Below are 24,212 nucleotides of genomic sequence, written 5' to 3' on the forward strand. Positions count from 1 at the left end.
ATTTTATAGATTATTAACGTTTATTAATACCTAAAGTTGGTTTAGAAAAGTAGTTTGAAGTGATTTGTAAAAGTTTATAGGCAACTTTTGTAATTTTAAAAAGTGACGTTGCGTCTTGTAAAGGGGCATTTTCCTGGATCAGACCGGTCTGCAGCAAATTACATTTTGGGTATACAATGACGGATTTAATCGGGAAAAAGACCCAATTGTGATGTTTATGGGACATATAGGAGTGCCAACAAAGAAGCTCGTCAAAGGTAAGGAATGTTTTTTCTTTTATTGCTGCATTTTGGTTTGCGCCGGCTACCGCAAAATCTGTTGTTTAGGTGACGTTCCGGTATTTTGGGGGGTGCATGCTATCAGATAATAGCTTCTCATGCTTTCGCCGAAAAGCATTTTACAGCATTTGGCTAGATTCACAACGAGTGTAGCTTTAATTCAGTACCTTGCATGTGTGTTTTAATGAAAGTTTGAGTTTCATCGAAAACTATAGGTGGCGCTCTAAAATTTCCGCTGATTTGGTTCCTGTAAAGGAACCAACATCCCTAACAGAACTTGTGGACTTTATAGCACTCCCAGAAGGCATGAATTATTGAGTAATTTTTATCTGGAACATTGACTCTGCTATTGTGCTGTAGAATTTGTGAATTGTCTCTTGTATAATACATTATATACATTAGTTTATACTGGACTAAGCATACAGTACATTTTCGTTAACTCATTGTGTTATGTTCCAACACTCTCTTCATCTTGTGCCAATATCAGTACTTTTTAAGTCTTGGTTCCAATAGTTTATATATTTTTTTATATAAGAGATTGTCAGTTGTATAGGCTCTCTGCAAGGTTCTGTATATCTTACCTATCATATGAGTATCTTTTTCTGACTCAAATAGGATTCCCTCAACATTGCTCTGATGTCCAAAATCTTTCAGGTCAAAATTTCAAGAAACTTAAGTTGCATATATTTGAAAATGTCTACATTGGTCAGTTCAAAATTGCTGTCTTATCTCATGGAACTAATTGTATTTCCAATTACCACATCATTTACTGTTTCTATGCTTCTAGTTTTCCATGCGGGCCAATTTATCGGTGAATTCTGAAAAGCTATCCAAGGATTATTTTATAAGGGTGTGATATTGGTTCATGAAGAATCTGTAATTTTCTTCCATACTGTTAGTGTTCTTAACTATTAAGTTGTTAATGCTCTTGGCTTTATCATTTGAAAATAGACATATGAAAAGATTCTGTGGATGAGTACGCGCATCTTCAAAATAAATATATTATATGGTTTTTAGTCTTTTACTTTTGTATATTTTTTCTATGATCACTTCATTGTTGGGAAAGAGCTCTCAAGGTAAGAATTTCACTGTGCTGATTTACACCTGTTGTATCCTGTGTATGTGGCTAATAAACTTTTAATGCTCCGAAGAAATCATCAGACATTCTAACAATTCTAGGAATCGTTTGAACACTACTCCACTTCTCTGTGGAACATTGTCTTTGTATTTTCAGGGTGAAAAGTCAGGTACTCAGTAAGGAACCAGGCTGGCACGTCATCTTCTGGATATGCCGGGTGGAGATTATAATACAATTTTATTCATTACATGATTCGTAAACATTATCATGATGTAATAAACAAAATGAGTAACGATAACTTGGCTATATACACAGGGTACCAGTACCTGAGTCGATGTGCAGGGGTACAAGGTAATTGAGATAGATACAGTATTTACATATAACTAGGAATAAAGTGAGATAATAAACAGTAGCAGCTTCGTATGTGATGAGTCAAAAAGTTTGTGCAAGAAGGGTCAATGCAGATAGTCCAGGTAGCTATTTGGTTAACTATTTAGCAGTCTTTTGGCTTGGGGGTAGAATAAGCTGTTCAAAGTCCTGTTAGTTCCAGACTAGGCTTTACAAACGTTTGTGATATTTCCGTTACAAAGTTCCAGTGTCTTATCATTTCTTGTCGGACAGTTCACATATTGGTGGAAATTAGTCGCCCAGTATGAATTCAGGAATGTTAGGTGATACACTGTCCAGTTTGGCAACATGGTCAGTTTAGCAATATAAATATAATATAATATAAATATATAGTCAAAAAAGTTTGCTCACAAAGGGTCAATGCAGATAATCTGGGTAGCTATTTGGTTAACTATTTAACTAACTATTTAGCAGTCTTATTGCTTGGGGTTAGAAACTGTTTTGTTCGTTCCAGATCTGTTGTATCGGTACCGCTTGCTGTGCGGTATCAGGGAGAACAGTCCATGACTTGGGTGTCTAGAGTCTTTGACAATTCTTAGGGCTTTCCTCTGACACCGCCTAGTATAGAGGTCCTAGATGTCAGGGAGCTAATACACACTACCCTCTTTAGCGCCTTGCGGTCAGACGCCAAGCAGTTTCCATACCCACCGGTAATGCAGCCAGTCAAGATCCTTTCTATCGTGCAGCTGTAGAATCTGAGGGCGCATGCCAAAGCTTTTCAGCCTCCTGAGGGGGAAAAGGCATTGTAGTGCCCTCTGTTGGTGTATGAGGACCATGATAGATCCTTAGTGATGTGGACACAGAGGAACTTGAATTTCTCGGCCCTCTCCAATACAGCCCAATCGAAGTTAATGGCGACGTGCTCGGCCCTCTGTTTCCTGTAGTCCATGATCAGCTCCTTTGTCTTGGGAGAGGTAGTTGTCCTGCCTCCACACTGTCACATCTCTGACCATCTGTCTATAGGCTGTCTCATCATCATCGTGTCATCAGCAAACTTAATGATGGTGTTGGAGTTGTGTGTGGACACGCAGTCATGGGTGAACAGGGAGTACAGGAGGGGATTAATCACACACACCTGAGGGTCCCACGTATTGAGGGCCAGCATGGCAGATGTGTTGTTGCCTACCATCACCACCTGCAAGTGGCCCGTTATAAAGTCCAGGATCCAGTTGCAGAGGGAGGTGTTCAGTCCCAGGGTCCTTAGTTTAGTGATGAGATTGGAGGGCACTATAGTTTTGAATGCTGAGCTGTAGTCAATGAACAGAATTCACACATAGGTGTTCCTCTTGTCCAGGTGGGAGAGGGCAGTGTTGAGTGCAATAGAGATGGCTTAATCTGTGGATCCATTGGGGCGGTATTCGAATTGAAGTGGCTCTAAGGTTTCTGGGATGATGGTGTTGATGTGAATCATGACCAGCCTTTCAAAGCATTTCATGTCGACAGATGTGAGTGCTATAGGGCAATAGTCATTTTGAGACGTTACCTAGGTGTTCTTGGGCACAGGGACTATGTTGGTTTGCTTGAAACATTTAGGTATTACAAACTCGATCAGGGAGAGGTTGAAAATGTCAGTGAAAACACTTGCCAGCTGGTTAGTGTATGCTCTGAGTACGCATCCTGGTAATCTGTCTGATTGTTAACCTGTTTCAAGATCTTACTCATATCTGCTACGGAAAATATGATCCTGCAGTCATCTGGAGCAGCTGGTGTTCTCATGCATGTTTCAGTGTTGCTTGCCTCGAAGCGAGCATAGAAGGCATTTAGCTCGTCTGGTAGGCTCACGTCACTGGGCAAATCGCGGCTGCGATTCCCTTTGTAATCTGTGATCGTTTGCAAGCTCTGCCACATCCAACGAGCGTCAGAGCTGGTGTAGTAGAATTTGATCTTAGTCCTGCATTGAAACTTTGCCTGTTTGATGACTCGTCGGTTGTCATAGCGGGATTTCTTTTAAGCATCCGGATTCTTGTCCCGCTCCTTGAAAGCGGCACATCCTATCCTTTAGCTCAGTTTGGATATGTACGTGGGGTCTCTGTGGGAACAGAGACCCCACGTACAATGCACTTATTAATGAATCCGGTGACTGATTTGGTAAACTCCTCAATGCCATCAGATGAATTCGGGAACATCTTCCAGTCTGTGCTAGCGAAACAATCCTGTAGCTTTGCATCTGCTTCCGTGTTGAGCGCGTCACTGGTACTTCTTATTTGAGTTTTTGCTTGTAAGCAGTAATCAGGAGGATAAAGTTATGGCCAGATTTTCCAAATAGAGGGCAAGGGAGAGCTTTGTATTATTTCTGTGTGAAGTAAAGGTGATCTAGAGTTTTGTCTCTTAATTGCACAGGTGACATGCTCGTAGAAAGTAGGCCAAATGGATTTCAGTTTCTCTGCATTAAAATCACCGGCCACTAGGAGCACTGCCTCTGGATGAGCATTTTCTTGTTTGCTTATGGCCTTATACAGCTCAATGAGTGCGGTCTTAGTGCCAGCATCTGTTTATGGTGGCAAATAGACAGCTACAAAAAATATGGATGAAAACATTCTTGGTTGACAATATGGTCTACAGTTTATCATGAGGTATTCTAACTCGGGCGAGCAGAAACTCGAGACATTCTTAATATTAGAAATAGCGCACCAGCTGTTGTTAACAAATGCTGCCGTTCGATCCTGCCGATGCACAGAAAAAACAGCTAGATGTATTTTATCCATGTCCTTGTTCAGCCACGACTCCAGTAAGCACAGGATATCAGTTCTTCAAGCCCCGTTAGTCCCGATAGTCTTGAACAGAGCTTGTTCTCCAGTGATTGTACGTTCGACCAATAGAACAGAGGGTAGAGGGCACTGGAGTACGATAAGGACGTCTCATAATAATATCTGGAACTGCAGGAACAGAGCAAATGAAATGGCATCATGGATCATCATCACATGGAAACCATGTGTTTGATGTAACATGGTACCGTTCCACAAATTCCGCTCCAGCCATTACCATGAGCCATCCTCCCAAATGAAGGTTTCACCAACCTCCTGTGGTAGAGGCGGTTTACTTACTCACCGACGTAGTTTCGTCAGGATGCCCGCATTTCCAGAGTCTCTGGGATTAGGGCTAGGTCCGGGGTGAGCAGTATGTCCTGCACCGATGACTCGCTGAAATAGAAATCTTCATCAAAAAGGGGATTCGAGATTGCTGTTCTAATGTCCAGAACTTTTTTCGGTCATAGGAAACGATGCCGGAAATATTATGTACAAAATCAAAAGAATATCAAAGCAAAAATAGAAGAATTGGTAAGGAGACCATAAAACGGCAGCTATCCATTGCAGCACCATTCTGCTCTCTATACTTGTTTACTTATACATCAAACTGCTACAGAGAAAATATATTCTCCTTCTCCTATGAGCCATTCCGGCTTGCACAAGCCAAGGCTCATGCAAGCCTACTTAACCGCACATACCCAAAATGGTAAGGGCTACAACATTTTATACAGTAATGCTATTTCTCTGTGCCCAATAATAATGCCTGTGAAATGTGTTGCCAACAACAAGGACAATCTGGTGAAGTCCGTCTAAATATGGTGGAGCCCTTGTCTAATATAATATAACTTTATTGATCCCCAAGAGGGCATTAAGATGGACTTACTTTTGAAGTACTTCTGTATTTGCTAAATGACTACTAGCCAACACTCTGAAACTCTGTTTGAGCAAACTGACAAGCATGGCTCTCTAAAAACCAATGGGACTCTATACTCCTCTTTCGTAAGTTTAAAGCACATTCCAAATCTCACTGCAGACTTGTTATACTTCTCACAATCTTTTTCTAGTTTTCATTTTCAGACATAACCTAACATTAGGTGTCTCGATGTTGTCCCTGAACAGAACATTGATATATTGAAAAAAAAAATCAAAATCAAGTCTAAATTCATGTTGATTTGCAAGTCCATCAAAGCATACATTCATTCACAAAGTCACTGACTCAACAACTGAGCTTCCATGAAGATTTTTTTTACATTTTTATTTTGAAGCCCCACTGTTCTCCTCCATCAGAAATGACAAGCTCACACAGCATTTACATTGTTTACACAGAAGCCCAGTAACACAACATAACATAGTACAGCCTTTGACATCCTCTTAACTAATTATGTATTAGGTTTACTACGCAGAAGAAATATGGTCTTATCTGCCTGTCTGTAACAGTTCAATCTCAGAGGGTGGGTGGACTACTCTTCCACCAATAAGCTGAGGTATGTGTTTTTTATGGTGCACATTTCTTGAATGAGACAATCACAACACCGCCATATACACACGCACACACTCCCAGTAATTTATTGGGTCGGCAATAACTCAATAAATTACTCAGAGTTTATAGACATAGAGTGTCTATAACGACTCTATTTAGTATTTTATAGCTTACAGTTTATTCGCCATTACTCAACACCTCTATACAAAATAATTTTCTCTGGGTGTTCACCAGCTCATGCTTTTTATTTGAATGATAGACAACCTATCATAACATTTCATGACATTTCATGACTTCAACAGACATGATACAGTTCATAATATATTTACACAGCAAACCGTTTCCAGGAGCTACCGTCCTGTACGCTTTTGCTCCAACCCTAATTTAGCGCACCTGATTCAAAACATTTGCCAGTTGATAAACTGAATCAGGTTAGCTACAACTGGGGTCGGAGCGAAAACCTACAGCAGGGTAACTCTCCAGGAACAGATCCATAATTGCCTGTCAACAGTGTCAGTGGCCGAATAACCATACTAGTGTACTACTGTTCATACTTAAACTGCATACTGTACTCATTGTCGCATCGTCGCGTTTAGTAAAAAAGTATGCAGTATGCCTCGGCCGCAATGCAGTAGGCTGAGTAGGTGGGGCGGGGCTATTTAACCATTTTATTTTAAAACAATCACAGTAAGTCTACAAGACAGATATAGGCAACCCTGGTCCTGGAGTGCTGTAGGTACTGTACTTCATGTCTTTGATTTAACCGACCTGGAAGACCAGATGTTTTGAATTTAGGCAATCACCAAAATGATCAATTAATTAAGTTTCTCAGTGTGCTACCTCGTTGGCACACCCTTGCTCTAATAGCTTTGCACCCCTAGATTATACAAAATGTGCACGTTATTCTTTTTGAAATCGTCAAGCTCTTTCATGTCTGTTTTCAAGATTTTCAAGATTGCCATAGACTGTAACTAGACCGCTCAGGAACATTCAACTCCAGTGTATATTTGGCCTTGTGTTTTAGGTTATTGTCCTGCTGAAAGGTCTATTTGTCGCCCAGTGTCTGTTGGAAAGCAGAATGAAGTTTTCCTCTAGGATTTTGCCTGTGCTTAGCTCTATTCCATTTATTTTTATCCCCCAAAAAAACTCCCTAGTCCTTGCCGATGACAAGCATACCCATAACATGATGCAGCCACCACCATGCTTGAAAATATGAAGAGTGGTACCCAGTGATGTGTTGTGTTGTATTTGCCCCCGACATAATGCTTTGTATTTAGGATAAAAAGCTAATTTCTTTGCAAACCTTTTTGCAGTTTAACTTTATTTAGTACCTCATTGCAAAAATGATGCATGTTTTGGAAATGTTTAGTCCGTACAGGCTTTGTTCTTTTCACTCTGTCATTTAGGTTAGCATTATAGAGTAACTACAATGTTGTTGATCCATACTCAGTTTTCTCCTATCACAGCCATTAAACTCTGTAACTGTTTAAAAGTCACAATTGGCTTCATGGTGAAATCCCTGAGCAGAAACTGGTTAGGGAGGACACCTGTATCTTTGTAGTGACTCAGTGTATTGACACATCATCCAAAGTGTAATTAATAAGCTCACCATGCTCAAAGGGAGATCCAATGTCTGCTTTTTTATTTTTCCCATCTACCAATAGGTGCCCTTCTTTGCAAGGCATTGGAAAACCTCCCCGGTCTTTGTGGTTTAATCTGTTTGAAATTCACTGCTCAACTGAGGGACCTTGCAGATAATTGTATGTGTGGGATACAGAGCTGAGGTAGTCATTAAAAAATCATGTTAACCACTGTTATTGCAACTTATCCATGCAACTTATGTGACTTGTTAAAGCACATTTTACTTGCCATAACAAAGGGGTTGACTACTTACTGACATATGAGCTTTTCATTTTTTTATTAATTTGCAAACATTTCTAATAACATAATTCCACTTTGACATTATGGGGTATTGTGTATAGGCCACTGACACAAAATCTGAATTTAATCCATTTGAATTCAGGCTGTAACAAAACAAAATGTGGAAAAAGTCAAGGGGTGTGAAAACTTTCTGCAGGCGCTGTAATTGTTACCCGGACATGATTTGATATTGAGATAAAAACAGCTGCATTGGACCTTTAAGTGTGCAGTAGCAGGAGGCATCACCCAGCCCCGCATGATCTATTGGATTGTTCTGATCTGGTGTCAGTCCCAAGGCAATTGAATAGACTCAGCCTCAGCTCTGAGTGTCATCCCATTTGACTGGAAGAAAGACTGTCATATTGTAATGACACTCCCGGCCAACATTAAGAAGCCACCAGCATCCTCTCACCCCCATTTTTGGCTTAGTACTCTATTGTCCATCTGTAAGGCTGAACCCACGCATATCATCTGTGACATTCAATACTTCTTTAGTGTGAGATGTCCTCCTTAAATGTCACCCGTCAGTAGGGTTGCAAAGCTACCAGTAATTTACTAAAGTAACCAGAATCTTCTGTAATTTTGGTAATTAACAGGTAATCTATGATAATTTATACTTGAATAACTTCATATTATTAATGTCCTATATCTCTGTCCATAGTGTACATTCATTTCTAGTGGATAGACCATATGGTTCAAGACAAAATAACCTCATTAATGAAAAAGGCATCTAATCAACAATGACATTTTTCTATATATTTTCTATATTACTATTGACATAAAAAAAAACGATCAAGTATATTTAATACTGAAACCCTCATATTAAACACCAACATTGTTCACTAAGTTGATGGTTTATGCAGATTTGTCATTTGATTTAAAAATAAAATAAAATGACATGTATTTTATGTGATAAGGCCACACAGAGGGACAGCGATAATTACAGATCCCTCTGATAATCTGAAATATCCAAAAAGGCCACTAGATGTCACCTGATAAAATTCCACATAAACCTTTAAGCTACCAAAATTCTGATAATTTACGGCTAAATCTTGAACGTTTCCAGTAATATACCCTCACTTTGCAACCCTACATGTAAGTCATGACCCTAAATAGCCATGTGGAAATGGATGTCTATGTGCACGGATAAATGAAGGAAGTGCACCTTCCTTTGTGACACTAAGTGTCTCATAGGTCATATAAAATCTGCGGAAGGAAGAGAAAGTTGAAGAACAAGATGTCCTAGTCATGGTTTTCAATACAGAACAGGTACGGAATTGAAAGATGATATCTTTGGTTTGCAAGCAAATGGAATGCAATCATTGAGACCTCTTAATTAAAGAAAAAACACATGGATTTCATGTATGACTTTATGTGAAGTTAATGCGATAACATGAGAGCACGTGAGAATGTGATCTCATGTGAAATAAACATGATAACATGGGGACGCAAAATTTCAGCATGTACTAACATGAAACTACACGTGACATCATGTGAGCACGTTTAAAAAAAATGTAATACACTTGCAAACATTTCTAAAAACCTGTTTTTGCTTTGTCATTATGGGGTAGAGCGTAGATCGATGATAATTTTTTTTTTAAATTCATTTTAGAATAAGGCTTTAACGTAACAAAATGTGGAAAAAGTTAATAGTTTCCGAATGCACTGTACTAAAGATTGGCTAAACATATATTGCACTTGCCCTAATGTATATACAACAACTTGAAGATGTTATGTCTATAAAATCAAATCAAACTTGATTTGTCACATGGGCCGAATAAAATAAGTGTACACCTTACCATGAAATACTGAAAAACCCAACAGTGCAGTTGCAGTATGCTGCTGTATTATAATTTCAATTTGTGTAAAAAATATGGTACGTTGACCACACTTGGGATTCAGCCTTAACTGGGATTTGAATTTATAACCTCTGTTACTAGCAACCTGCAATGTCCTGCTACACCACCAGGTCTACGAGCATAAAAAAAGATATGGCACAGACTTATTGGTAAGCCAACATTTCTGGACTTTGCTAAAAGCTGCCCCGAATCAAGTAAATAAATATAAAATTATCACCACCAACATACCATCCACTTGAAAGTGCTCAAGGATACTTGACATAGACTATACATGAATGCTTTGAGGATTTAAACTTGCAACCTCTTGGTTGAGTGCATTGATGTTTCTGCAGTGCCACCAGGTTCATACTTATTGCTTGCCTTGGAACCTGCATTAACGCCCCAAAAATCGCACAATCGAGAGCATCCTGTTGGGCTGTATCACCGCCTTGTACGGCAACTGCTCTGCCCACAACCGTAAGGCTCTCCAGAGGGTAGTGAGGTCTGCACAACGCATCACCAGGGGCAAACTACCTGCCCTCCAGGACACCTACACCACCCGATGTTACAGGAAGGCCATAAAGATCATCAAGGACATCAACCACCCGAACCACTGCCTGTTCACCCCGCTATCATCCAGAAGGCGAGGTCAGTACAGGTGCATCAAAGCTGGGACCGAGAGACTGAAAAACAGCTTCTATCTCAAGGCCATCAGACTGTTAAACAGCCACCACTAACATTGAGTGGCTGCTGCCAACACACTGTCATTGACACTGACCCAACTCCAGCCACTTTAATAATGGGATTGATGGGAAATGATGTAAATATATCACTAGCCACTTTAAACAATGCTACCTTATATAATGTTACTTACCCTACATTATTCATCTCATATGCATACGTATATACTGTACTCTACATCATCGACTGCATCCTTATGTAATACATGTATCACTAGCCACTTTAACTATGCCACTTTGTTTACTTTGTCTACATACTCATCTCATATGTATATACTGTACTCGATACCATCTACTGTATGCTGCTCTGTACCATCACTCATTCATATATCCTTATGTACATATTCTTTATCCCCTTACACTGTGTATAAGACAGTAGTTTTGGAATTGTTAGTTAGATTACTTGTTGGTTATCACTGCATTGTCGGAACTAGAAGCACAAGCATTTCGCTACACTCGCATTAACATCTGCTAACCATGTGTATGTGACAAATAAAATTTGATTTGATTTGATTTGCTATAGCATATGATGTGGTTATCTGATAAAATACCTATCCCGGCATTGAAGATCTGGCATGCATCAGACACGCCTGGGCAAAGGAACGTGCACATAAGATTACATGGGATCACTGAAACACGTTATTACGTGAAATTCATGTGGTTTTTCCGTAAGGTTGAGGACCACGTTGGGATGTTTGTAAGATGTTCTCATGATGTTTGTTATCAATCGCCAGGACTTCACATGATGGCCCCAGATGGTCTCAAAACATTCCAAACCATTGTAAGTAAAGTACTGAAATGTATGGTGGTATGATGGTTTTAAAGTAAGTTGTATGCGGTTCAGCTAAAATATCACCCCACCTGGGATTTGATCTCACATCCGCTGAATTTTAGCTGCACCACGAAGTCTGTTTCAGTCCCTTACACCTTAATTACCTATACATCTCTGCACTATTTTAGTTATCAGTTAATTAATATGACAATTCTCTTATCATTGATTGTATTTACTTATTTTTGCAATTTCAGGGTTTTCTGTATAGTTGTCTAATGTTGATGGGGCATATTATTCAGTTTCAATGTTATTCCTGGATTACTATGATAAATATAATAGTTTTTCTTGGGTGTATTTTCAACAAAACTGAGATTTACTTTGAAAGCTAAAGTGTGTGAATACAGGAGACACCAGTTATTGACACAGATGTGGTGGCGTAGCAGAAATATTGGAGTAGAGTTAAGAAAATATTGACTAAATACACTAAAGTAAAAGAATGTAATAAAAATGAAAATTACATAACAATAACGGGGCTATATACAGGGGGTACAGGTACCAAATCAATGTGCGGGGGTACAGGTTAGTCAAGGTCATTTGTAAGGTAACTATGCATTGATAATAAACAGAGAGTAGCAGCAGTGTAAAAACACTGTATATAGTCCGGGTGGCTATTTTATTAATTGTTCAGGAGTCTTATGGCTTGGGGGTAGAAGCTGTTAAGGAGCCTTTTGGTCCGAGACTTGGCATTCCGGTACCACTTGCCAATCAGTAGCAGAGAGAACAGTCTGTGACTTATGTGACTGGAGTCTTTAACAATTTTTAGGGCCTTCCTCTGACACCACTTAGTATATAGGTCCTGGATGTCAGGAAGCTTGGCCCAAATAAGGTACTGGGTCGTACACACTACCCTCTGTAGCGCCGTACGGTCAGATGCAGAGCAGTTGCCATAACAGGCGGTGATGCAACCGGTCAGGATGCTCTCGATGGTGCAGCTGTATAACTTTTTAATGATCTGGGGACCCATGCCAAATATTTCAGTCTCCTGAGGGGGAAAAGGTCTCTTCACAACTGTCTTGGTGTGATTGGACCGTGACAGTTCGTTGGTGATGTGGACACCAAGGAACTTGATGGGGGTCTGTTCGGCCCACCTTTTCCTATTGTCCACGATCAACTCCTTAAACTTGCTCACATTGCTCACACCACACTGCCAGGTCTCTGACCTCCTCCCTATAGGCTGTCTCATCGTTGTTGGTGATCAGGCCTACCACTGTTGTGTCGTCAGCAAACTTAAAGATGGTGCTTGGCCATGCAGTCAGGGAGGACAGCAAGTACAGTAGGGGACTAAGTACGGGCCCCTGTGGGACCTCAGTGTCGAGGATCAGCGTGAGTTAAAATCCCAGGTGAGGACATGTTGAATAATAATTACTGTATAAATAAACATCGTGATTTTCCACACGTTAAATCATGTCTTTTTTTCTGTAAGATAAGACTATCAAAGTGCAGTATAATACAAGATGATGCTAAAATCAAAATGTATTCTATTGTTAATGTTGTAGTTTCCAATCAGACTTCTCCCCATATACAGATTGGCATATAATATAACATACACAATTCTTTATTATCTATCAGGGTTTGGAACCTAAGTTATTTTCCAATCGTTTAGTTCTGAGCAGAACCAACATTTTTTTTCTACCTTTCTCCTTTCACTGTCCCGATCAGCATAATAAAGTTCTGAACCGGTTCGAACCAGAATAAAGTACCATTTTTTATTGTCCCTTTATGTTCCTTTTTTAACTTGTGACATTTAACCCCCATCCCACCCCCCCACCTCATACCTCGAGGGCCCCCATCTTGACAGTGCAGAGTATTTATTTTGTGGAGTTAATATCCTGCAATTTTACACATTTTCCATGGGGTGTAGTGAAAAAGTTGCCGTTTTAAAGCAAGTTTGCTGCAATTCTATACATTTTGCCATGGGGTGGAGAGAAGATTTAGAAATGTTATAAGTAATATACTGCAATTCTACTCATTTTGCAATCGGGTGGTGATACATTTTTGCAATTTTAAAGCACATTTTCTGACATTCTACACATTTTGCCATGACTTATGCCATGTTAAAGTAACTGTAACTGTCTCACTTTTAAAAGTTAACATATTCTGTTAACTCATACCCAGGAAATGTTGATGACTCGTCCTATATTTTGTGGCCAAAGCATAAATTGGAGAAAAACCCCAACTCAAAACTTTTTACAATGCTTGCTATATGATGTCTTACTCCTGATTAGGATGAGCTGGCCAATCAGTGGACTACTCACATGAATATTATTAATGACACTATTCTGATGTTGAGGTATGCTACACCCACCATTCCAACACAAGCAGCTTTTTAACATACTTCATTAAAATATTTTGGGAAGTAAAACTATTTCACTCATATTGTAAGTAATTATAGGTCATATTCACTGAAATATGATATCTGAGTGACTAATAACATCAATGACTAAGTTTAGATGGCTGGTTAGACTAACTTACCAAGTTTACGGGGCACTAAGTGTTCACTTATGTGGCTTATGCCTAAGGCTGGCCCTGATTAATGGACAGACAAGTTGTAGGGCGCAAGATGCGACTCAAATTTTTGCGGGGTTTGGAGAGAGAGAGAGCAAGAGAGACAGGTGGACATGGAGGACGTTTTAAAGAGTTAATATGGAGGAACTGTGAAAATCCGAGACTTGGCTCAACAACGAGGCTAGCTCAATGCCCTGGACCAGAGCTAGCTGACAAGTATGTGTGTGCAGCAACATCAGAATTTAAAACACATCTAACCTTAAAGTTGATAATAAATCCAATGTGAAACTTGATAACTAGAGTATCATTAACTACCCTAGAAAACTAGCTGGCAGGCAGACATACAATGTGAGGAGACGTTTCTGGTTGACAGAGTGAGTGCTTTGCATAGGTGCTTTGATGTCATTTTTTTGTGGGACTGAAGAAAAAATGCTCGGAATGTAAAATGATGTTAATAACCAGTTCCCAATGATTTTAAACAATGGTTGTGTTTCAGAACACTATAGATCACTTTCGTAACCGGTTCCATTTCTATTCTTCAAAAAATGATATTATTTTTTAGTTTTTGTCTCTGTTCCCTGAACCGAGTCCAACCCCTGATAACTATGCATTAGTCATTTATTTTGCAGAAGGCAAATTAATTATTGTAAATGTAAAAATCAGGAAAGCAAGAAAATAATTCCCTAGTAATCATCTTCCCTGTTTCCACAATCAGTGTCTCTCAATGGTCTCAAAATATGTACTTTCAACTTTCAGAATCAAAAATATACCTGATTTCAACGTCTGGAAAATACGTCTTTTCTACTTTCCTTCAGAATAGAAAATGAGCCTGATTTTAAAGTCCAGAAAATAAGTTTTCAATGTCAAGAAAATACGTATTTCCAACACCTGAAACATACGTATTTTTAACACAAGGAAAATACGTATTTTCACCTTTCATTCAGAACCTAAAATTAACATAACTTCAACTTCTGAAAAAGAAAAAGTATTTTAGATGTGTTTCCAATGGAATTTTGTTACTGGGATAGTACATGCTTATGCTATACCAAGATGTAAATGGGTGACTAATCACATAATAAACCAACACAACAAGATATTGTGCTGTGGGGAAAGAATCATATTTTAAAATATTCCTAAAGAGTCAAGTTTACCCTCAAGGGCCTCTCTCTATGTGGTTGGTTTGACTCTCTGATATAATACCTTCACAGCGTCTGCGTCCCAAATGGGCCCTGGTAAAAAGTAATGCAATATGGTGCAATTTGGAACACCCACCGCCTGTGTCCTCTCTGTGCCCTTAATGTATATTGCACAATATAGGTACATTACATGTATGTGTATTACAGTTCATGCAACAGTACAAATGTTTAACTGTAATTTTTAAATATGGGATACAATCTCCAGGTTATCTGAATACATGTCCCAATGGCACATACAGTATGACATGTTTAAATCTGGGATACCTTCTCCAGATCCTCCATGATCAGATCATGCTCCTTCATGTTGCTCCCCGACGACCTCTCGCCTGACGTCCGCCCGACAACTTCCTCCTGGCCCAGCCCCTTCCCGTTCACCAAAGCCAATCCTGACCCTGCCGAGCCGGGCCTGGTGGGCAGATGCAGGTTCTCAGGTAACACTGCGTTGCCTTGGATACGACGCGAGTAGATCATCTGGCGCTCCACGTAGGCGACGCACAGCTGGAACTTAAACGCGGCCTCGAACCCCCGGCGGAAGTTCTCATTGAAGAAGCCGTAGATGATGGGGTTGACGGAGGAGTTGAAGAAGGCCAGCCAGTGGGCCAACGGGTACACGTAGATGTTGATGACACGGTGCTGGCTCGCTGTCAGGCTGGCGTAGTCACTCAGCATCATCAACGTCCAGAGCGGCAGCCACGACAGGATGAAAAGCAATGCCACCATCAGCAGCATCTTGATCACCCTCTTCTTCTTCTTCGACACCGTCTGACGGTGGTTGTCCAGGCCGGGCTTCGTCCCACCGCTGCTGCCACTACTGATTCCACGGCCTGAGGTGGGTACAGCCATCTTGAAGAGTGTGAATCCGATGCGGACGTACATGATGACAATGAGTGACAGTGGGGCTAGGTAGATGTTAGCAAAGAGGACGGTGGTGTAGATCTTCCTCATTTCCTGATTGGGCCAGTTCTCACGGCACCAGTAGATTGGGCGTGTGTTGTTGTAGTCGTCCCCCAGTAGAATCAGGACACGCTGCTCCTTGGTCACCTTGGATAAGATTAGATTTTTTTAAACTAGATTAATTTAATTTAAATTGACTTTAATATCCTCAATGAGGCAATTTGGCCAGTAATTTCGCAGCATACAACACACTATAATATACATAAAAAGTGACAGTCACACAAAAAATAAATTGCTCTGATGCCTACTCAAGCACCTTAAAGACCATGTTGCAAGGTAAATTTGGTTTAAATGTGCCAATAAACTATAATACACACTCCTTGTAGATTGCAATACTCCCAAAGAAGGTAAAACAATTCCCCACGGACTGCTAGAGAAAAAAATGTGCGTTCGTAAGCAACGCCCCTCAAGTGCATGACAGAACCTGTAATTTTGCCTGTGACGTTACACCAGAGTTTGTTCTACAAAGCTGTGTCCCGCATAACATTCAATAATTCAGTAGATTGGGCGTGTGTTGTTGTAGCCGTCCCCCAGTAGAATCATGACACGCTGCTCCTTGGTCACCTTGGATAAGATTAGATTTTTTAAAACTAGATTAATTTAAATTGACTTTAATGTCCTCAATAAGGCAATGTGGCCAGTCATTTTACAGCATACAAATCACTATAATACATACAAAGTGACAGACAGTCACACAATAAATAAATTGCTCTGATGCCTATTAAAGACCATGTTGCAAGTTACATTTGGTTTAAATGTGCCAATAAAATATAATAGATGGCAATACTCTCAAAAAAGGTAAAACAATTCCCCACGGGCTGCTAGAGAAAAAAATATGCGCTAGTAAGCAACGCCCCTCAAGTACATGACAGAGCCTGTAATTTTGCCTGTGACGTTACACCAGGTGAAGGCTCTGGATCTGACTGGGGCAACTCAACTGGGGAACATTTCTGTAGAGGACAGACAGCTTTGGTGGGGGGGGGGGGACTTTAAGCAATTTTAGAATAAGGCTGCAATGTAACAAAATGTGGAAAAAGTCAAGGGCTCAGAATACTTTCCGAATGCAGTGGATTGAAGTGGATTTGAAGTGGATTGAACTGATTGAAGTGGATTTAACTAGTGACATCAGTAAGGGATCACCTGGATTCAGCTGGTCAGTCTGTCATGGAAAGAGCAGGTATTTTTTATGTTTTGTATATTCAGGGTATATATTGGGATGCAAACTCTATATCTGACATTGTACAGGTGTCTTTTTTTAAGGCCATAACCATGTGTGTGAAGTGTATGCTTTCATTTCAAAGTAGATTTGTTTAAGACTACCAATAAACACTGTGTGACCCTGATTTAGCCCACTGCAGCAAAAGGTTAATTGCACCCCGGATAGCACGGACCTAGAATTCATTGGGTCAAACTAACAACTAAAATGAACCAGTCACTCAGAAAAACAAATCATGACTCTCAAGTCAGTAAAAAGAGTCAAACTGCACATCTCAACTTCAGTGGTACCGGAAGCAAGGGCTTTACCTGGGAGTATGACAACAGTCTCTGTCACAGCCATTCTGTCAAAATGTATTGTATGTAACCACTCAAATTCATGCGAACTAATATGGACGCAAGCACTAACATATTTTCACAGTGCGGACCAACCAAATTGGGTCTTGTTTGGGGTCAGAGCTCATTAGAATAATAGCCAGTGTGTAGAATAATACCAATAGATGCAATGGATGATATTGCATATTTCTACCTTTGTGTACCTATTTAGGATACATCACCATGAAGAGAATGACATTAATATCCATAATTATGCATTTCAATGTAATACAGATCAGGGACCCATAATGTAATTCCGTTAACGGGTATAAATCCACTTCAATTACTGTAATTCAATAACTAAAAAATTGTTTTTTCTAACTCAAGGTGTCATGTCATAGCTGACACCCCATTCTTCCTGCCGATGTATTTGCATCTTAATTCAGAGCAAATAGTTTTTGGAGAAAGTGGACACATAAAAAACAGCATGAGCTGTTTATTGTGAAGAAAATTTGCCAGGGCACAAGCACCTGAATGCACTCAAGACTCCTTTCTATGCGCACTAAAATAACAATCTGAATTTTCCTGTGGAAGCCTAACACAGCAAGATCGTATTTTATAATTTAGCTAGTCATGTTGGCAATTGAACAAGCATTCAAATCATGCCACCTTACCCAGATTGCGATTTATAATGTGTGATGGGGTGGATGCAGGGTTGTGTTCCAAATAAAACATCTACCAGTGTGCTTGCTCTTGTTTCTCAACGGCACTGCTAGAAGAGCTCAAAAAATGACCTTATAGTTGAAGACTCTTCTTTGAGTCATAAAAGTGCATTGATTTCAATGCTTAGGAACTGTGCACATTTTGGAGAGATGTGTGGCCACTTGGAGACACCAGTTAGTCATCAAGCTTTTATTATTAGAATCAGCTGTGTAGTACTAGGGCAAAAATACATAGTTTGGAAAATGCTGGACTAACTGGTGTCTCCAAGTGACCACACATCTCTCCAAAATGTGCACAGCTCCATCCTGTGAAATTCCTTCTCAGCATCCAGTGAAACCAGCAGGACAGGGGTCTTTGGTGCATTTACTTGAGCTATAATATCAAAAAGACAGTGAATGTTATCAGAAGAGTACCTATCTCTAATAAATCCAGTTTGGTCCACTTTTATTATTTTGGGAAGATTAGTCTGTGGAACTAATTATTATTGGTAATTATTTTGTAGTCGAAATCCAACAAGCTTATGGACCAGAAGGATGAGCAGGATAGAGGGTCCTTGTCTTTTTTGAGCACATAGAGTCTGGGAGTGCTCCGCTTTTTTTAAAAAATCATTCAGCATTGGCATGAAAATAGGGCTAAGCTGGTGCAAAAAAGCTTTGTAGAACTCTGGGAAACAATTGCCTCTAGGACCTCCTCAAGAGGGAAGGGGGAATTGAGATCTTTTTGGTCGGTCTCTGATAGTTTTGGTAGCGAGATTCCCTCTAAGAAGGAATGGAGTTCTGCATACATACGTTTTCTCTCAGAAGTATATAATTTGCAGTAAACATCATGAAAAGTTTCATTTATCTTATTTGGATCATATGTGACCTCATCATCTGCTGTTTGGATGGCCATGACTGATCTTTCTTTAATTGGTATGCAAGAAATCTGCTAGGCCTATTGCTAGGCTTATTGTTATACTCATGGTATTAAGTAAAGTAAACTTGTTTTTTATCTCCCAAGTAATTCTGCTTTTTTAAGTTGACTCCAGGAGGTGCTGTCTGGGGAGTGTTTATCTACTTTTTCATAGAATTACAGCTCCCTCTCAAGATCTAACCTGTGTGCTTCCATTGCTTTTTTCTTAGAGAAAGCAGATGCAATTATTTTACCAGGCAAGTCAGTTTAAGAACAAATTCTTATTTACAATGATGGTGTACCGGGGAACAGTGGGTTAGCTGTCTCGTTCAGGGATAGAACGACAGGGTACAGGAGTCGATCCAGCAACCTTTCGGTTACTGGCCCAAAGCTCTAACCACTAGGCTACCTGCCGCCACACTCTAAGAGGTCAGTTAGTTGACCTCTTAGTGTGGCTTTGACAGCATCCCATATTGTGGCCGGAGAAACAGGAGTCTTTGTTGTCTTGTGTGGAGTTGTCTATCCATGTAGTAACCAATGTATGGAATGATTTGTTTGATAACATGGAGGTGTTGAATTTCCAGCTCAGTACGTTTTTACAGAGGTCAAAGCGGAGGCGGACAAAGGCGTGATCTGAAAGTGCTATGGGTCCGATTGTACAAGTGGCAGAATTTATGAAAATCTTTGGGATAAAAATGTAATCTATCCGAGAGTAGGAGTTATGGACTTTGGAGTACATTTACATTTACATTTAAGTCATTTAGCAGACGCTCTTATCCAGAGCGACTTACAAATTGGTGCATACACCTTATGACAACCAGTGGAACAGCCACTTGCATCTAAATCTTGTTGGGGGAGAAGGGGGGTGAGAAGGATTACTTACCCTTACTTACCCTATCCTAGGTATTCCTTGAAGAGGTGGGGTTTCAGGTGTCTCCGGAAGGTGGTGATTGACTCCGCTGTCCTGGCGTCGTGAGGGAGTTTGTTCCACCATTGGGGGCCAGAGCAGCGAACAGTTTTGACTGGGCTGAGCGGGAACTGTACTTCCTCAGTGGTAGGGAGGCGAGCAGGCCAGAGGTGGATGAACGCAGTGCCCTTGTTTGGGTGTAGGGCCTGATCAGAGCCTGGAGGTACTGAGGTGCCGTTCCCCTCACAGCTCCGTAGGCGAGCACCATGGTCTTGTAGCGGATGCGAGCTTCAACTGGAAGCCAGTGGAGAGAGCGGAGGAGCGGGGTGACGTGAGAGAACTTGGGAAGGTTGAACACCAGACGGGCTGCGGCGTTCTGGATGAGTTGTAGGGGTTTAATGGCACAGGCAGGGAGCCCAGCCAACAGCGAGTTGCAGTAATCAAGACGGGAGATGACAAGTGCCTGGATTAGGACCTGCGCCGCTTCCTGTGTGAGGCAGGGTCGTACTCTGCGGATGTTGTAGAGCATGAACCTACAGGAACGGGACACCGCCTTGATGTTAGTTGAGAACGTCAGGGTGTTGTCCAGGATCACGCCAAGGTTCTTAGCGCTCTGGGAGGAGGACACAATGGAGTTGTCAACCGTGATGGCGAGATCATGGAACGGGCAGTCCTTCCCCGGGAGGAAGAGGAGCTCCGTCTTGCTGAGGTTCAGCTTGAGGTGGTGATCCGTCATCCACACTGATATGTCTGCCAGACATGCAGAGATGCGATTCGCCACCTGGTCATCAGAAGGGGAAAGGAGAAGATTAATTGTGTGTCGTCTGCATAGCAATGATAGGAGAGACCATGTGAGGTTATGACAGAGCCAAGTGACTTGGTGTATAGCGAGAATAAGAGAGGGCCTAGAACAGAGCCCTGGGGGACACCAGTGGTGAGAGCGCGTGGTGAGGAGACAGATTCTCGCCACGCCACCTGGTAGGAGCGACCTGTCAGGTAGGACGCAATCCAAGCGTGGGCCGCGCCGGAGATGCCCAACTCGGAGAGGGTGGAGAGGAGGATCTGATGGTTCACAGTATCGAAGGCAGCCGATAGGTCTAGAAGGATGAGAGCAGAGGAGAGAGAGTTAGCTTTAGCAGTGCGGAGCGCCTCCGTGATACAGAGAAGAGCAGTCTCAGTTGAATGACTAGTCTTGAAACCTGACTGATTTGGATCAAGAAGGTCATTCTGAGAGAGAGTAGTATGTATAGATGAGCTATTTGTCTCTCCAGATATCTATCAGTCCCATGTCTTTAGTAAGAGAGTTCAACATCTTTGCCGATCTAGGGTTTGTGGTGGGGACTTGAGATGATTTGTTCTGAGTTAAGGGTACAATTAAAATCTCCAGCCAGCACTCCAAAGGAAACACAATGCTTGTTGAACAGGGTTATCTTTTTCGACATGAAAGCAGGAGTATGTTTTAAATGCATATACACTGCTCAAAAAAATAAAGGGAACACTAAAATAACACATCCTAGATCTGAATGAATGAAATATTCTTCTTAAGTACTTTTTTCTTTACATAGTTGAATGTGCTGCCAACAAAATCACACAAAAATGATCAATGGAAATCAAAATGTATCAACCCATGGAGGTCTGGATTTGGAGTCACACACAAAATTAAAGTGGAAAACCACACTAAAGGCTGATCCAACTTTGATGTAATGTCCTTAAAACAAGTCAAAATGAGGCTCAGTAGTGTGTGTGGCATCCACGTGCCTGTATGACCTCCCTACAACACCTGAGCATGTTCCTGATGAGGTGGCAGATGGTCTCCTGAGGGATCTCCTCCCAGACCTGGACTAAAAGCATCCGCCAACTCCTGGACAGTCTGTGGTGCAGGGAGCGAGACATGATGTCCCAGATGTGCTCAATTGGATTCAGGTCTGGGGAACGGGCGGGCCAGTCCATAGCATCAATGGCATTCCTCTTGCAGGAACTTCTGACACACTCCAGCTACACGAGGTCGAGCATTGTCTTGCATTAGGAGGAACCCAGGGCCAACCGCACCAGCATATGGTCTCACAAGGGGTCTGAGGATCTCATCTCGGTACCTAATGGCAGTCAGGCTACCTCTGGCGAGCACATGGAGGGCTGTGCGGCCCCCCAAAGAAATGCCACCCCACACCATGACTGACCCACCGCCAAACCGGTCATGCTGGAGGATGTTGCAGGCAGCAGAACGTTCTCCATGGCGTCTCCAGACTGTGTCACATCTGTCACGTGCTCAGTGTGAACCTGCTTTCATCTATGAAGAGCACAGGGCGCCAGTGGCGAATTTGCCAATCTTGGTGTTCTCTGGCAAATGGCAAACGTCCTGCACGGTGTTGGGCTGTAAGCACAACCCCCACCTGTGGACGTCGGGCCCTCATACCACCCTCATGGAATCTGTTTCTGACCGTTTGAGCAGACACATGCACATTTGTGGCCTGATGGAGGTCATTTTGCAGGGCTCTGGCAGTGCTCCTCCTGCTCCTCCTTGCACAAAGGCGGAGGTAGCGGTCCTGCTGCTGGGTTGTTGCCGTTCTACGGCCTCCTCCACGTCTCCTGATGTACTGGCCTGTCTCCTGGTAGCGCCTCCATGCTCTGGACACTACGCTGACAGACACAGCAAATCGTCTTGCCACAGCTTGCATTGAAGTGCCATCCTGGATGAGCTGCACTACCTGAGCCACTTGTGTGGGTTGTAGACTCCGTCTCATGCTACCACTAGAGTGAAAGCACCACCAGCATTCAAAAGTGACCAAAACATCAGCCAGGAAGCATAGGAACTGAGAAGTGGTCTGTGGTAACCACCTGCAGAACCACTCCTTTATTGGGGGTGTCTTGCTAATTGCCTATAATTTCCACCTGTTGTCTATTCCATTTGCACAACAGCATGTGAAATGTATTGTCATCAGTGTTGCTTCCTAAGTGGACAGTTTGATTTCACAGAAGTGTGATTGACTTGGAGTTACATTGTGTTGTTTAAGTGTTCCCTTTATTTTTTGAGCAGTGTATATTTATGATAGTAATTATTTGCCCATACAGTAACCCAGCTATCAGAAATAGTCGCCCCTCTGGATCACATATGTTTTTGTCAATTATGAATCGAACATGCTTATGGATAAGTATGGCTGTGCCTCTACTGTTAGATTTGAAAGATAAGAAATATACCTGTCCCACCCAAGATCTGCGGAGTTTAGCATGTTCTGCATCATAATTTTGTATTCACCAAGATGGCATAGCAGTCAGACGTCCTTTGTCCTCGTCTTGTCGTGTCCCATATACATATATATATTTACAACATTCTTCGCATACCTTTTTATATATATATTTTTTCTTTTCCATAAACTCATCTTCAAAACACTCTCCTGCAATCCGCATCACCAATTTATATATATATATTTACCTCAAATTTGTAATCCATAGAAGCTAACCAGACGCTAGCCAGAAGCTAACCAGAAGCTAGCCTGAAGCTAACCAGAAGCTAATCAGAAGCTAGTCAGAAGCTAGCCAGCATCTTTACTGGCTAATCGTTAGTATTCAGTTAACCACGGTTTGTGGTCATCAGCTATCCTTTAGCTCAAAAATCTATCACCAGTTTTGTACGACGCCGCTCGGACCGGAACATACCGGACCTATTTTTCTCTCTTTGTCCCCGGATTTCAACCGCAAGCTCTGGACATTTATACCTGGGTCTCGCAGCTAGCTAGCTGCTATCCGTGTGACTATCGGCTTACGTCGACCCCGGAGCAAACATAAATTATTCCGGAGCTAGCCAGCTGAAGAGTTCCATCAACCACTCCTTGGCTACAATCACCTATCCGGACCCTTTTTACTGCCAAAGAGGAGCCCACCGGGCCTTCACAACTGGACTACAGACGTTATCTGCCCGAGGGAGTTATCCAGCTGGCTCCTCCGTCGCGACGTTACCTGAATGCCCATCTGCGGCCCGCTAATCGTTAGCTGTCTTAATCGGCTGCTATCTGAATAGATCTATCGGACAATTTTTTTATTTTTTCTTGGGCCTCTATAACTATATCTATTTTTTTGCCAATTGGATTGATCTCCTCTCCCACAAGGAACCCCACTAATCCTACCGATGGAAACGCACGAGGTGGCTAAAAACAGACCTCCATCCTATGCTAGCTTGCTACCGATGGC

General features: G+C 41.5%; 2 protein-coding genes across 2 annotated transcripts in view; both read right to left on the bottom strand.

The window, feature by feature from the left end:
• Positions 1 to 14,852: 14,852 nt before the first annotated feature.
• LOC118385681 (neuropeptide FF receptor 2-like) overlaps positions 14,853 to 24,212 on the bottom strand; it is a 28,131-nt gene continuing 18,771 nt past the window's right edge. Inside the window, exon 4 of the mRNA XM_035772897.2 lies at positions 14,853 to 16,063. Coding sequence (XP_035628790.2) covers positions 15,272 to 16,063 — 792 coding nt within the window. The 3' untranslated portion in view covers positions 14,853 to 15,271. The remainder of the gene's footprint in view (positions 16,064 to 24,212) is intronic.
• On the bottom strand, positions 20,017 to 21,255 carry LOC127930852 (uncharacterized). The gene is made up of 2 exons (XM_052521778.1): positions 21,017 to 21,255; positions 20,017 to 20,808 (listed from the first exon to the last, which is right to left on the bottom strand). Exon 2 carries the CDS (start codon positions 20,761 to 20,763, stop codon positions 20,047 to 20,049), a length of 717 nt encoding a protein of 238 aa, XP_052377738.1. The 5' UTR covers positions 20,764 to 20,808; positions 21,017 to 21,255; the 3' UTR covers positions 20,017 to 20,046.

Source organism: Oncorhynchus keta, chromosome 6 (assembly GCF_023373465.1).
Source record: "Oncorhynchus keta strain PuntledgeMale-10-30-2019 chromosome 6, Oket_V2, whole genome shotgun sequence".
Taxonomy (NCBI): Eukaryota; Metazoa; Chordata; class Actinopteri; order Salmoniformes; family Salmonidae; genus Oncorhynchus; species Oncorhynchus keta.